Source organism: Lontra canadensis, unplaced genomic scaffold (assembly GCF_010015895.1).
Source record: "Lontra canadensis isolate GAN:19392208 unplaced genomic scaffold, GSC_riverotter_1.0 scaffold9, whole genome shotgun sequence".
Taxonomy (NCBI): Eukaryota; Metazoa; Chordata; class Mammalia; order Carnivora; family Mustelidae; genus Lontra; species Lontra canadensis.
The window spans coordinates 4,702,280-4,715,788 of NW_022631003.1; the positions used below are offsets into that span (position 1 = coordinate 4,702,280).

The 13,509-nt window shown below is 36.4% G+C and overlaps 1 protein-coding gene across 8 annotated transcripts in view; it reads right to left on the reverse strand.

The window, feature by feature from the left end:
* The window catches only part of NAV3 (neuron navigator 3), a 610,320-nt gene that overhangs the window by 37,627 nt on the left and 559,184 nt on the right, over window positions 1–13,509 (reverse strand). For all 8 annotated transcript variants that reach the window (XM_032854715.1, XM_032854714.1, XM_032854712.1 and 5 more), the window contains 2 exons: window positions 7,813–7,924; window positions 630–751 (listed from right to left, as the gene is read on the reverse strand). In XM_032854715.1, coding sequence (XP_032710606.1) covers window positions 630–751; window positions 7,813–7,924 — 234 coding nt within the window. The remainder of the gene's footprint in view (window positions 1–629; window positions 752–7,812; window positions 7,925–13,509) is intronic.

The window sequence follows — 13,509 nt, forward strand, 5'->3', positions numbered from 1 at the left end:
TCTGTATTTCTGCTATATTCTCTTCCAAAAAAACAAAAACAAAAACAAACAAACAAACCCAGAAAGCAGACATTAAGGTAGTTGATTTCTGAGGAGGTGAAGCTTTATTCACACTATACCCCATTGAAGTGAGAGGTGGGGAGGCTTTCAAGGTTTCTTCTTTCCCTTTCTTTACAATTCATTTCCTCTCCTCTTCCTCCATCCCTGCCACAGTATCACCACCACACCACCATCTTTTCTTCTCCCTCATCTCCACGGTAAATCCCTGCCCTGTCATTTATTAATAGACGTCATCTCAGTTTTCTTACAACTTCATAAAATCAGTATTAATTATCCTGTTTTTGTAGATGAGAAAACATAGACCCCCTCAAAAAGTGAAGTAGCCTGCCTATGGTCCAAGTATTAAGTGGCAGAGTTGGGATTCAAACCCAAGAGTAGTCCTGACCAAAACCTCTGCTCTTCAGCACCAGGCCACCCTAATTCCGGTGATGAGTACTGCCTTCCAGGGGGCCAGTCACTTGAGGGAGACTCTTTGTAAACTGCTACAGACTTCCAAATCTCCAAAGAAAACAAACCTGACTCATCGTGCACTAATAAGCTTTCGAATGAGATGGATGACCAGGGCTTACCCAGTTTTTCTTCTTCTTTTTCTTGGAGTCAGCATCATTACCACTACCAATGCTGGAATGGCTTGTGGCACTGTTGATACTAGAAACACTTTCAGAAGAATGTTGTCTTCTGATACGGAGATCTAGCAACAGACAGAGAACATCACATTAGCTCCCAAAGACTTTCACTGTGAACAAATAAGACTTTTATGGTTTCTGAGAGGAAGTCTGCTAATAAAAGTCAACACAGCTTTGTACAGATCATCTCAGTGCAGTTTTGGATTTGTAAGTTTAATAAAGTACCACCTTATTTGCTTTAATTAACTGGGTTATCGGCATTAAGATTCACTGGGTATCTCATAAGTCTGTAGCTCTGCTGGTTTAATGAATTCTGAGTTTTATCCAAAAATGAAATGCTATGCTAGTGATTTCTCTTGAATACCTGGATCAAGCAGATCTTCTGAAGTGATTTATTCCAAATGATTACTTCCATGGAGTAAATGGAAACTCATAATAGCATGAGAATTAATTGTGTCTTTTTAATATCAGTGCTTTGAATAAAGCTACCGAAGCCAAATATATTAATTTTCCATTTCACAGAATCATACCATAATAGAGTCAAAACAAACTTTCGAAGTCATTTAAGCAATTCAATTCAGGTGACAAAATTGAAGTGCAAAGAAGTAACTTAACCAAGGTCAAAGAACCCGTGAGGGAAAGGTGCCCAAGAGAGAAACTGCATAGACTGCATGTGTAAACTAAACAGGAAACATATTTAAGACAATGCAATTCTTCCACCCTAGTCCCACCCGTGACCTGGAATAGTAATGACAGTAATAATAATAACACGTAATATTAAAGCTAGCTTTTACTATGTGTTTACTCTGCCCTGGGATTATCTAATTTCATTGTTTTGGTTTTTTTTCTTTTAAAGATTTTCTTTACTTATTTGAGAGAGAAAGAGAGAAACCAGGGGAAGTAGCAGAGGGAGAGGAAAAAGCAGACTTCCCATTGAGCAGGGAGCCCAACACAGGGCTCAATTCCAGGACCCTGAGATCATGCGTGACCTGAGCTGAAGGCAGATGCTTGACCAACTGAGCCACCCAGGCATCCCTTATCTAATTTTATTCTTAAAGCAAAGTGTTGAAGTAAGTTTAATTATGAAAAGTAATTTCATCAGAGTCACACAGATGAAACACAAAAGAGCTAATCCAACACCTAGGCAGATATTAACGTCTGTTGTGCTAAATGCCATGTGATACGGGCTTGCCATACTTCTCAAAAGCATGTAGTGCTTCTTTAGTCACACAAGATAACTTGAAAAAAATAACATTTGATATTTAATCACATTTTGAAGATACCCACTTATTCCATACAATCAGCTTATAAAATTGATTTATAATTGTTGAAACTGAAATTTCATCTACTTACTGTGAACTGATAATAAGTGTTAGTGGAGACACTGAGAAATTATAAAATTCTTTTAAGGTCAAGTCTGCTTTAAAGCCAAACCTATTACTATATTTAATCAGCATCAATTAAGATTTGTCAAGCAAAAAATCTCAGTGGAACTTCCAAGATGTCAGAAATTATAATATAGCTTTCAAAAAGCTTCCATAGAAACAATAGTATAAAAGCAAAGCCTTTCCAGTTGACTGCTTTATTTAACATTACAACACCCCATGACAATGAAACTATAACTGTTACTTTCAAATATAATAAGGGAGTATATGTGTGGGTACGTAATACATGTATACATATCTCTAACCTTAGAGTCATATACATACATATCAGTAAGTACCTTAATTTTTCCATTAAGATAATAAGCATGGTGACAATTTTATAGGAGGGAAAAAATAAAACAATTTTTCAGAATCCATAGAGTTTGGTCTCTTAAAAGTCCTTTAAAAAATAATGATGAGACTTTACTGTGGTTACATGCCCAAAATATTGCCCAAAATACTATCAGTGTCAACATTTAAATGAAGGCATTTATTTATGTGTGCTATTTTGGTTGAACAATAAAGGAGCACAGTATGCCTTAATCAACAAATATGGAAGTTATATAAATAAAAGAAAAATGTGCTGGTATTTATTTGTGTTTTGAATTTCTGCTGTGATTGTCTATAAGCTTTTGTGTTCAAGATACATTATTTGTTAGGTTTTTCCCTAGTAACCGACTTTCACAAATAAAACAATTATACTAGGTGTTAAAGTACTTCAGAGTTTTTATTGTATCCAAAAATTAATAAATTGTATTTGACTTTGATTAACCCTCAAAATTTAAGAAGATGAGTTAATTCTTATTATTGTAAGTCAAAAGTAGTCCTTAAGGGTATTATTTACTTTCAGTTATGATGGCATTTACCAATAAAGATTAGCAAAGGAATGATTTCAATGATATCATGGAATGAAAGGAATAAATTTTACTCATCTCTAACAATTCCTTTCTAGTGCTTGTAAGTATTAGATTCAGTACATGTGGCATCATAGAGCTTTGTAGAGAATGGTTGGTCCAATGGATATCGACAATATGAGTGAATGGAGAAGCTTATTTTACAAGTCTGTATTTCAGTTACATCATCCATTCATTTCCTCTTCTTACCCTCCATACCAGCACTGCCCCGGTTCAAGCTATCACTATCACTTACTTAGCTGCTTGACAGCAAGAATGGCTGTCCAAATTTCTCACCTTCAAACCCTTCAATAGATGGTAACTAGAGAATTCTCTTTAAAAGAAAAACATCATCACTCCCATACTTTAAGACTCTTCAACAGATTCTCATTTTAATAAGAAAGAAAGCATTTCAACTCTTAAACAGGGCCTAAAAGTCCCTCAGTAGTCTGGTCAGTAATTCTCTCTCTAACCTGGTTCTATGTGTTGTAACTTTGCTCACTGTACCAGTCCCATAAAGGCACTAGTCCATTTTCTATCTCAAGGCTCTTCTGGAATAGTCCTCTCTCAATACTTACCAAATGAGTTGATCATTATTCCTTGGAGCTCCCCTTAAATGCTGCTATCTGGGGGAAGGCCTTTCCTGACTATGAACCTCTAGGAGGGTCCCTGGTACCCTTGTTTCCATGGGCACCTAGGCCTGTTGCTTTTATAACATAAATATTTTGGCATACATATTCAGCTATGCCAACGATCACAATTGTTTATTTCCTGCTCTCCCACAAGACTAAAAGCTTAATGGATACAAAGATTATATCTGTTTTGTTTACCATTGTATACCCGGGATGCTGAACAAACTACGGCAAGTGGTAGGCAATCAACAATCATTTGTATGTAATATTATTATTATTATTCATTGAATATAACTATGTTTGCCTAACATTCCTAAAAATGTATTCACTGTTGATAGCAATTTACTACATGTTTTGTTCAACTGTATTTGGCATATCACAAGGAAAAATTTTATTCTATGTTTGTACACAGAGGTAGTGACTTAAAAAACAATAGTATATTTTGAAAAATAAAAGTAAAATTTTCCATTACTTTACTTTTCATATATAGTTATATAGATGTATTTCTATATAGTTAAAGTTATACAGAGATATATTCACATCTCTGTGGCAGTTGACTGTGAGCCCTTGAGTCCTGAAGACTTTTTTTGAAATCTTTATATTTTGAGATCTAATAGAGTGGATAGTATATACTAGGTGTTCAAGGAACATTTGTGCATGAATAAATAAATTTATTATATTATAGACTACTATTATTTATCATACCTGGTTAATAAACATGATGCACAAATAGAAAATAGAAAGTTACATTCATTATGTGAATTTGTCATAGTTTGGCCTGTCTGTGTTGCCCCACTCCAAATATATACTGTAAGGTTGTATGTTACAAATTTGTCTAAGATAAATATATAAAATTCTCAAAAACAAAATCTCAATATGATTTCAGACTGTAAGTTTATAGCTTGTACAATCACCTTAATAACCAATGGAAAACAACAAAATTAGTCCAAAAGACTTTATTTTCTCCATGTTATGTCAATGGTCAATATAGTAAAAATCAGTTTATGTTCACTGAATTTAATATGAAGTTTTAATATCACATAAACCTAATCTAAATATCCTATATACATTTATAATTCCTGTTTTTGTGCATTTTAAATCTTATAAAAATATTTTTAAATCTTTCTTGACCAATTTGAATATTAATTATTATCATCTTGCTTATTTTATGTGTCTCTCCCACATAGAGCAGAGGCGTTCCCTTTTTTCAGTTCCAGTAGGTATATAAGGGTACCTGTTGGCTACAATAAAAAGAATCCTTCCAGAAAGTTTTACTTCAGTGACTTATACTGCGTTAAAGAAAGGATTAAGCCTTTTAAAATCCCTTCTGGACCTATTTACGACATGAAGATTTAGAACATAAGCTGCTTTATTATAGCTCTAAGATAAGCTTTAAATATGCAGTAATTTTCCATGTGGCATATAAATCAACTCCCCCACATGGAAAGTTGCTAAATTCTTAACAGAAGTAGCCCCTAGAGAACCAGTTTTACCTTCACTTTAAGTATATCTCACTTTATATAATTTTTCCCTAAAATTTAAATTCAAGTATTTAAAAAATTACATTTTTAAAATCAAAATTCAAATAAGCCCCTTTTGTGTGATAAGGCATCATCATAGCCACTTGGACTGAAAAAACAAACCATCCAACTGTTGATCAGAAATTAACTTAAATAAATTAAGGCACCAATTAAAGCACATTTAACTTAAATAAATTAAGGCACCAAAGTATATGACAAATTTGGATAGAAGCACAGTATTTCCAGAAAGATATCACAAGGGGACCTTATCCAGCTTAAGGGTCAAGGAGGCATATTTAGGCCAACTCTTATAAGGTTTCAAAAAGTTTTTATGTTGAAAATTTTAAGGAGATATAACCAGAACACAAAAAGAACTTTTAAAGAATTAGAAGTAGTTCAGGGTAGCTGAAATATACAACATGACAAAAAGCAGAGAATAAGGTCTAAAGCAGTGTCTAGCTAGTAAGTGGCAGCCAATAAATATTTGCTGAATGAACAAAGCTGGTGAAGAAAGATTATGTCATGTTAAGAAGTTTGCATTTCATCCTAAGGGCAATGGGACATCTGTGTGTGTGTGTGTGTGTGTGTGTGTGTGTGTGTGTGTGTGTGTGTATATATTTGACAACTGGTTTGGTTTCAGAATGATATAAAGTGGTGCAGGATGAAAGGCAGGAAGGATTTAGGAGTTTGTGGTCATAGTTCAGGGGAGAGATGAGAGATGGTGATAGGAGGATGAGAGAAAAGGGAACAGATCCGAGAGATATTTAACAGGTGGAATCAATAGAACTTAGTGATTTAATGAATGAAGAGAAGAGGATTTATGAATGACATCTAGATTTATGGCTATATAGAAGGATGGAGGTACTGTTTACTGAGGCAAGGAACAATGAAGGCAAAGCAGGCTAAGAGGGAAGATGACAAGTTCAAATTAGAAGATGTTGAGTTTAGTGTGACAAACAGACATCCAAAGATAACCAAAGACAGCTCTCTCTGGGGCAGCTAGATTTATAGATCTGTAACTCAAAAGATGAGCCAGGCCTGGAGAGATATATTTGACAGTTATCAACACATAAATGATAATTATAGCTAGAGGATTAGATGAGTTTGTACAGACTTTTAGAGGGGATGAAGAGACTCACAGTGTACCAAATCTTAAAGGAAGTCAGTTGAGGACTGGGTTTTTAAGAAATACCAACATTTAACAAATGGACACAAAGGAGTGAACCTGCAAAAGAAACTTTGAAAGAGATTTCAAAGAATCCAGAGAAAAACTAAGAGTGTGAAGAAATGAATGTGTCAGGTAGGATAGAAGGACATCAATATCAAATGCTATTTACACGTCAAATACGATAAGAATTTTAAAATGTTGTACTGGGGGGCACCTGGGTGGCTCAGTGGGTTAAGCCTCTGCCTTCGGCTCAGGTCATGATCTCAGGGTCCTGGGATCGAGTCCCGCATCGGGCTCTCTGCTCAGCGGAAAACCTGCTTCTCCTCTATCTCCCTCTCTGCCTGCCTCTCTGCCTACTTGTGATCTCTCTCTGTGAAATAAATAAATAAAATCTTTAAAAAATAAAAATGTTGTACTGGATTTTGTGTCCTGTAAGTCATTATGGATCCTGGAGAGAACAGTTTTGGTTTGATGGTAGGAGAAGCCATATTCTAGAGGTCTGAAGTGTGACTGACTGTTGGAGACATTAAAAGATTCCATAAAATGGTCCCAGGATTCACCTGGAAATGGGAAAGTACATGATAGGGCATTCAGGGTTTAGAAAAGCTTTTTTTTTTTTTTTTTTGGTATGCTGGTGAAGAGTTGAGCATATTGAATGCTGTTGATGAGTTAGGACATGAATAAGTAGAACCTATGCAAAGAAAAAAAATGACATGACATGAATACAAAGCATTTCTTCAGTGGGAAACTAAGGAGGGTATGTGGTAAATAAGGTTATTTTATTACTATTTTTTAAGATTTTATTTATTCATTTGAAAGAGAGGGACAGAGAAAGCACACAAGCAGAGGGGAAAGGAAGAGGGAGAGGGTGAAGCAGACTCCCCGCTGAGCCAGGCAAGAGCCTGATGCAGAGCTCAATCCCAGGATCTGGAGATTGTGACCTGAGCCAACGGCAGACACTTAACCATCTGAGCCACCCAGGTGCCCCCATTATTGTTGAGAACTGATGAAGCATAGTAATAATGAAAAGCAGACTTTCGGTCATTTTTCTTACTGTTCTTAACATTTCTGTAAGATATGTATGTGTCTATTGCCTCCATCCAGAATGATATTTTCCTTATACCTATTACTTGATATTTCACCATATCGATTATTTTATTTTTGTTTACAGATCTAGATTTTCAGACTCCTTATAGGGTGTGTTTTGCTTGAAGTCAGATATAAATGCATTAAGCAACCTCCCCAACCCCACTTTCACCAAATCAAATGGAGAAAATTGTGTGTATAGAAGCAAATTCCTTAAGGTTAACTAAAAAATTATTGATAAGGAAATCCATTATTCTTAATTTCTGGCATTCTGACTGCATTAAGGCCTACTTATTCATTATAAAAGGTAGTGCCACTGAGTAAAAGCAGCTTCACTCCAATAAATAAAATGAAATGGGTATTTATTATATTGAATGAAAAATGGCAGTATTTCTAAAAATACCTTTGGGAGGGTGGTCTGGACCATTCAGTGCTCCCTGGATAGCAGCCTGGGCAGCGGAGTTCTGGGCCTTCAGCATTTCAATGGTTTCTCTTAGTTCTATAAGTTCAGACTCCTGTGAAACAAACAGAATTTAGAAGTTTTAATGCCTAGAGAGAAAAGTAAAATGTCCTTGTTCATAATTCACCATCACACGGGTTTCATTTTATGTAGTACTAATGTCTGGGGAGATTTGGATGCCTGACTGACCTTGTCAAGTCATATCTAACAACTTCTTATTTATCTAAATGTAAAGGAGAATTTTAGAAAAATGTCTCGGTTATTCTCGTATAAATGTGATCTAAATAGTCTTTATTCCTTTCAAAGGGTAGCATCTAAAGCTGACCAGTGCAACATAAAGCAAGGTATCACACTGCACATTTGATACCACACTCATTAATATTACCATGATTAGATCACAGAGTAGTGAGCAGAATTGCACAGGTGCCTCACAAGGCATTTACTATCAGCCGGAAACCCTGAATTCTTGTTGAATGAATGACTTCAGATTTTGTCTCCTTTATATTGCCCTTGGGGAACTGATTCTTTATATTCAAGTATAAAAGCAGGAACTCATCCCTACCTTGCCTTAACTACACGTCATCTTATTAAATTCTGCTGGGCAAATCAAGGTCATCTTAGATTCTGATACTTTTCATCCAGTAATATTCCCAGTATGGAGACCCAATTTTACCAAGCCAAAGCAACGCAGGAATTTTTTTTTAAAGTGAATAGAAATACATGCAATCTACAGCCCTTAAATGATACTAATTTATAAAAGAAAAAAAAAAGGTAGCCTACACATCAAATTGTTATGAAACATCTTTTTTTTATTGAACCCAGGGTAACTTTAAGATGTGTCCCAATGAACATAGACATGATTTTTCAGTTATCTAAGTGAATTATCAGAAATGATTACAAGGAAGAATGAAGAAGATAGGATATGTGCCTCTCCAAAAAAGGAAGTAGAATATTGTTTCAGCTTGGGCAGTATTTCCCTGAGGAGCTCAAAAACAAGGGGCAGTGGTGGCAACTCTAAAAAATTAGAATTGTTGTCAGCCTCTTAGAAGGAGAATCCCTAGGGAATGTAAATTGTCATTCATCATTTTCTGTAGCATCTTTGGCAGAAATTCAAAGAATCAGGCTCAGTTTCTTCACTCCATAGTAAATAGCTTATTCCTACTCTCCATCTCCCAGAATATAGTAAAAAGGTAAGATCACGACAATTGCTTTTGGAGGAAACATCTTCAGATGTAAGAACATCCAGAGACTAGTCTAACCCTAGACACTTGGAAAAAAAAAAAAAAACTAAAAAGCTAAAAAACCCAAAAAACATAAAATAGGCAATGCTAAGTGAAACGATAGCCAAGTTTGGAACAGATACCTAGTATGTCCTATAACTATTTTCACTGGATATCTGACATATTTCTAATAGAGGACACATAATTAAAATAATAATAAACCCTCTTACAGACTTCTAACAGTTTATAAGTCAAAGAATCTCATAATGAGCGATCGGTAGCAACCTCCCGGATTCACAGCTGGATCTTCAAATATTTGGCTGTAATTTAATTTGCATATATTCATCAAAAAGGAAAAATAACATGTTTGTGGAAAATTTCCACTGGCATAATACTAAATTCAGACCCAATTCATCATAATTTCTTACTCTCTCCAAGTTCTCTCTATAATTTTGTCCCTTGCTCAATCAGTAATAGATAAATTTTCCAAAATTTAATGTATTTTCCATTTAAAATAAATCTCCCAATAGTAAAATATTTACAGAAATTCATTCTACCTTCACCAGAAAACTTCACAAAAGGAGTTCTATAGTGCATACTTAATGAATCACATAATTTAAACAGTAATTTTACAACATATAGACTAGAATACACATTAAATTTTAATGAAAATCAGATTTTCATCCTTGAATTTAAAATCAAGAATGCTTGTACTATGGATTAAAAAAACCTGCTGAAAAATATGGCCTTAGGTTGAAAGAAAAATGGAATGAGATCTCATGCAAAGGTCTAAAAAATACAGCTTAATTTTATGAGTAAGCTGACTTATTTCAATGTCTAAACTTTAGTCTTTTCTAGAGAAATCTCTCCTCACAACTGGTTTTTTTTTTTTTTAAAGATTTTATTTATTTATTTGACAGGCAGAGATCACAAGTAGGCAGAGAGGCAGGCAGAGAGAGAGGAGGAAGCAGGATCCCTGCTGAGCAGAGAGCCCGATGCGGGGCTCGATCCCAGGACCCCGGGATTATGACCTGAGCAGAAGGCAGAGGCTTTAACCCACTGAGCCACCCAGGCTCCCCCAAAACTGTTTTTAAAAAGATTAGAAGTGGAATGCTCAGGGAATATTGCTTTTTCAGAAAACTGCATTTAATATGAGATAGAAGAATGATCACTTTTATTTATTTGACAGAGATCACAAGTAGGCAGAGGGGCAGGCAGAGAGAGAGAGGAGGAAGCAGGCTCCCTGCTGAGCAGAAAGCCTGATGCAGGGGCTCGATCCCAGGACCCTGAGATCATCACCTGAGCCGAAGGCAGCGGCTTAACCCACTGAGCCACCCAGGCACCCCCTAAAATTAAGTATCTTCTTTAAGAAGATTATCTATTTATTTGAGAGAGAGCGGACACAAGTGGCAGGGGGAGGGGCAGAGGAAGAGGGAGAAACAGACTCCCCGCTGAACAGGGAGTCCGATGTGGGGCTCGATCCCCAGAACCTGGGGTTCATGACCCGGGTCAAAGGCAGAACCTCAATTAACTGAGCCACCCAGGTGCCCCTAAAATTAAGGATGGCAACAAAGTCAGGTTTCCCTTTCTCTCTTCCAGTAGTAAGTATATAAAGATTAATAAAAGCACTTTAAAATGAAAACTTGGCTGAGACATAGAAATTGTTTTATAATAGTTTGTTTCTAGTCTTTTCTTTCTTCTTCATAATTACAGTTGGTGGTTCACATTTATTTTTAAGCTATATACTTTTTTAAAAAATATTTATTTATTTATTTTAGAGAGAGAACCCAAGCAGGATGGGCAGAGGGAGAGGAAGAAAGAATCCCAAGCAGTCTGTGAGCTGAGCACAGGGCCCCAGGTGGGGCTAGATATCACAACCCTAAGATCATTATCTTGAGATCACGACCTGAGCTAAGACCAAGAGTCAGGTCCTCAACTGATTGTGCCACCCAGGGTATCCCTTAAGTTATATTTTTCTAAGATGACTATAATGCTTAGAAATTACAATGCTGCTTCCAAGTACAATTCTGAAATCCTCTTTTTTTGAGGGGGGTGGGCCTTGGTGTGGAGTAGATCAGAAATATGTAAGAAGCAAGTTCTAGAAATAGCCAAATATAAAATCATTTGACACTCTGAAATATTTTCATTTAGTCTCTTTATTTTGAAGGGGACCAATAAAAGATACTTCAGTTTTGAGATTCTCTATTCAACTTTCAGAAGAAAAACCTGGAAAATGTATATGCCATCAAGATATGAGTTTAATGCCTCTTCTAATTCAGTAGTTTCCAGTTTCCACTCTCTTCATTATATACTAAAGAGAAGACAGGACTTAGGATGATTCTGTACAGGATCTTGGGAATAGATGATCAGATTATACTTTGTTGGTATTTTTCCACTTTTCAAAAGTGGGAACTAAACTGAAACTTCATTCACCTATAATAAGCTCTTCAAGATAACAATGCCCCAGACATCTGCTTTTTCCAAGACAGTTTCTCGTGTAAAACAAGCTGGATGGAGCCAGTATCTTTTCTAACTGCTTTGTACATGTCTCTGAGGCTGAGTTATCAAGGTCAGACTTAGAATGCTTCAAAATGAGGTGATCAAATACTTTGTCATAATACTAGCCCTAACCTAGTGTCTCTTCCATCCTAATTTCCTAACTGCATCTGACCTCCTTCCAAATTTCTTCTGGACACAGGCCTTGCTGAAAATCCTACAAGCTTGGCTCAACCAATTTGACCTTCTAGGCAAGACTTAAAAATTTGCACTAAACCTGCTTTTGCTTCCTTACACTGACACTCAGTTAATCTTACACTATCTAGCTGTCTAGCTGTAGCTTCTTTGAACATGTCCTACTCTCCACGCCTATGTGTGTGCCTTGAAAGCTTGTAAATTTTTCTACTGAAAGAACCCAACCCAACAAAATGCTCTAAGTTCCCCAAATTCCAGTAGTACAAGTAACTTGATTCCATGAATAACATGGATTCAAGTTATCCTATGCTCTAAAAGGCTAATGAACATATTTTCTGACTCTAGTGATACATATTTTTTAAAGATTTTATTATTTATCTGACAGAGAGAGATCACAGTATGCAGAGAGTGAGGGGGAAGCAGGCTCCATGCTGAGCAGAGAGTCCATTGCAGGGCTCGATCCCAGGACCCTGAAGATCATGACCTGAGCCGAAGGCAGAGGCTTTAACCCACTGAGCTACCCAGGCGCCCCTCTAGCGATACATTTTTAAAAACACTTCTATATGACAAATATTTTAACCTGAAATGGGAAGAGTTAATGTAAAGACCTAATTCAATGCAATTTTTAGCTAGTTCCACATTATCTATTTTCAGATAATTGGCTTTACATTTTCTCATTTTTAATGCTTAAGTGTCTATTTATCTAGTCACCAAAAAAGTAGCTTCACAGAGGTAAGAATGAGCAAACCCCAGACTTTACAGTTGGCATGAGGATCAATATCTGAGCTCTACCACTTCTACAAAAAGATATCCCTCTGCTGTCTCTGACATTCCTGTTAATTCATTATTTTGAGAGAGAGAGAGAGAGAGAGGCAGAGAGAGCATCTTAAGCAGGCTTCACGCCCAGCAGGGAGCTGGATGTGGGTCTCAGTATCACAACCCTGTCAGACATTTAATCAACTGAGCCACCCACGTGCCCCTGTGTTCTGACATTCTAAAAAGACTAACCAAGTACACCTCAAAATATGTTCTAATGGCCTCTGGCACAACTGCTACAGGGAAATAATTTGAAAGTCTTCAAATTATCAGTGAGTATAGCCTTACTAAGTTCGCTGGAATTTAGCAATAGTTCTGAAAAAAATTCATTCATAAAAATACAGACTTGTAAAATTATTGCCATTTTGATGACTTGCATTAGAGCCTTCATCATCTGGTATTCTATAAGAAAATAAAGTGCTGAACAAAAATTTGAATGGCATTTTTTTTTTCAGTTCTGACAAGGATGGTACAAAGGTCGTACCACTCCAGATGCAGAGAAAAAAGTTATTTTTATCACATATAATAGATATCTCAGGCCATTAAATCTTCATTCTTTCAAAGAGTCTTGATGGAGAAGTGCTAATAAAGGGACAAGGACCATAAATCCAGGCAAAATTCTTTTTTTTTTTTAAGATTTTATTTATTTATTTGACAGAGATCACAAGTAGGCAGAGAGGCAGGAGGCGGGGGTGGGGGGAAGCAGGCTCCCTGCTGAGCAGAGAGCCCGATGTGGGGCTCGATCCCAGGACCCTGAGCTCATGACCTGAGCCAAAGGTAGAGGCTTAACCCACTGAGCCACCCAGGAACCCCTCCAGGCAAAATTCTTGATCAGACTATGTCAGTGTCGCCATCTGTTGAACCTTAGGTTAGGTATAGGGCAATACTTAGAGACAATTTCTCTCTCCAGCCA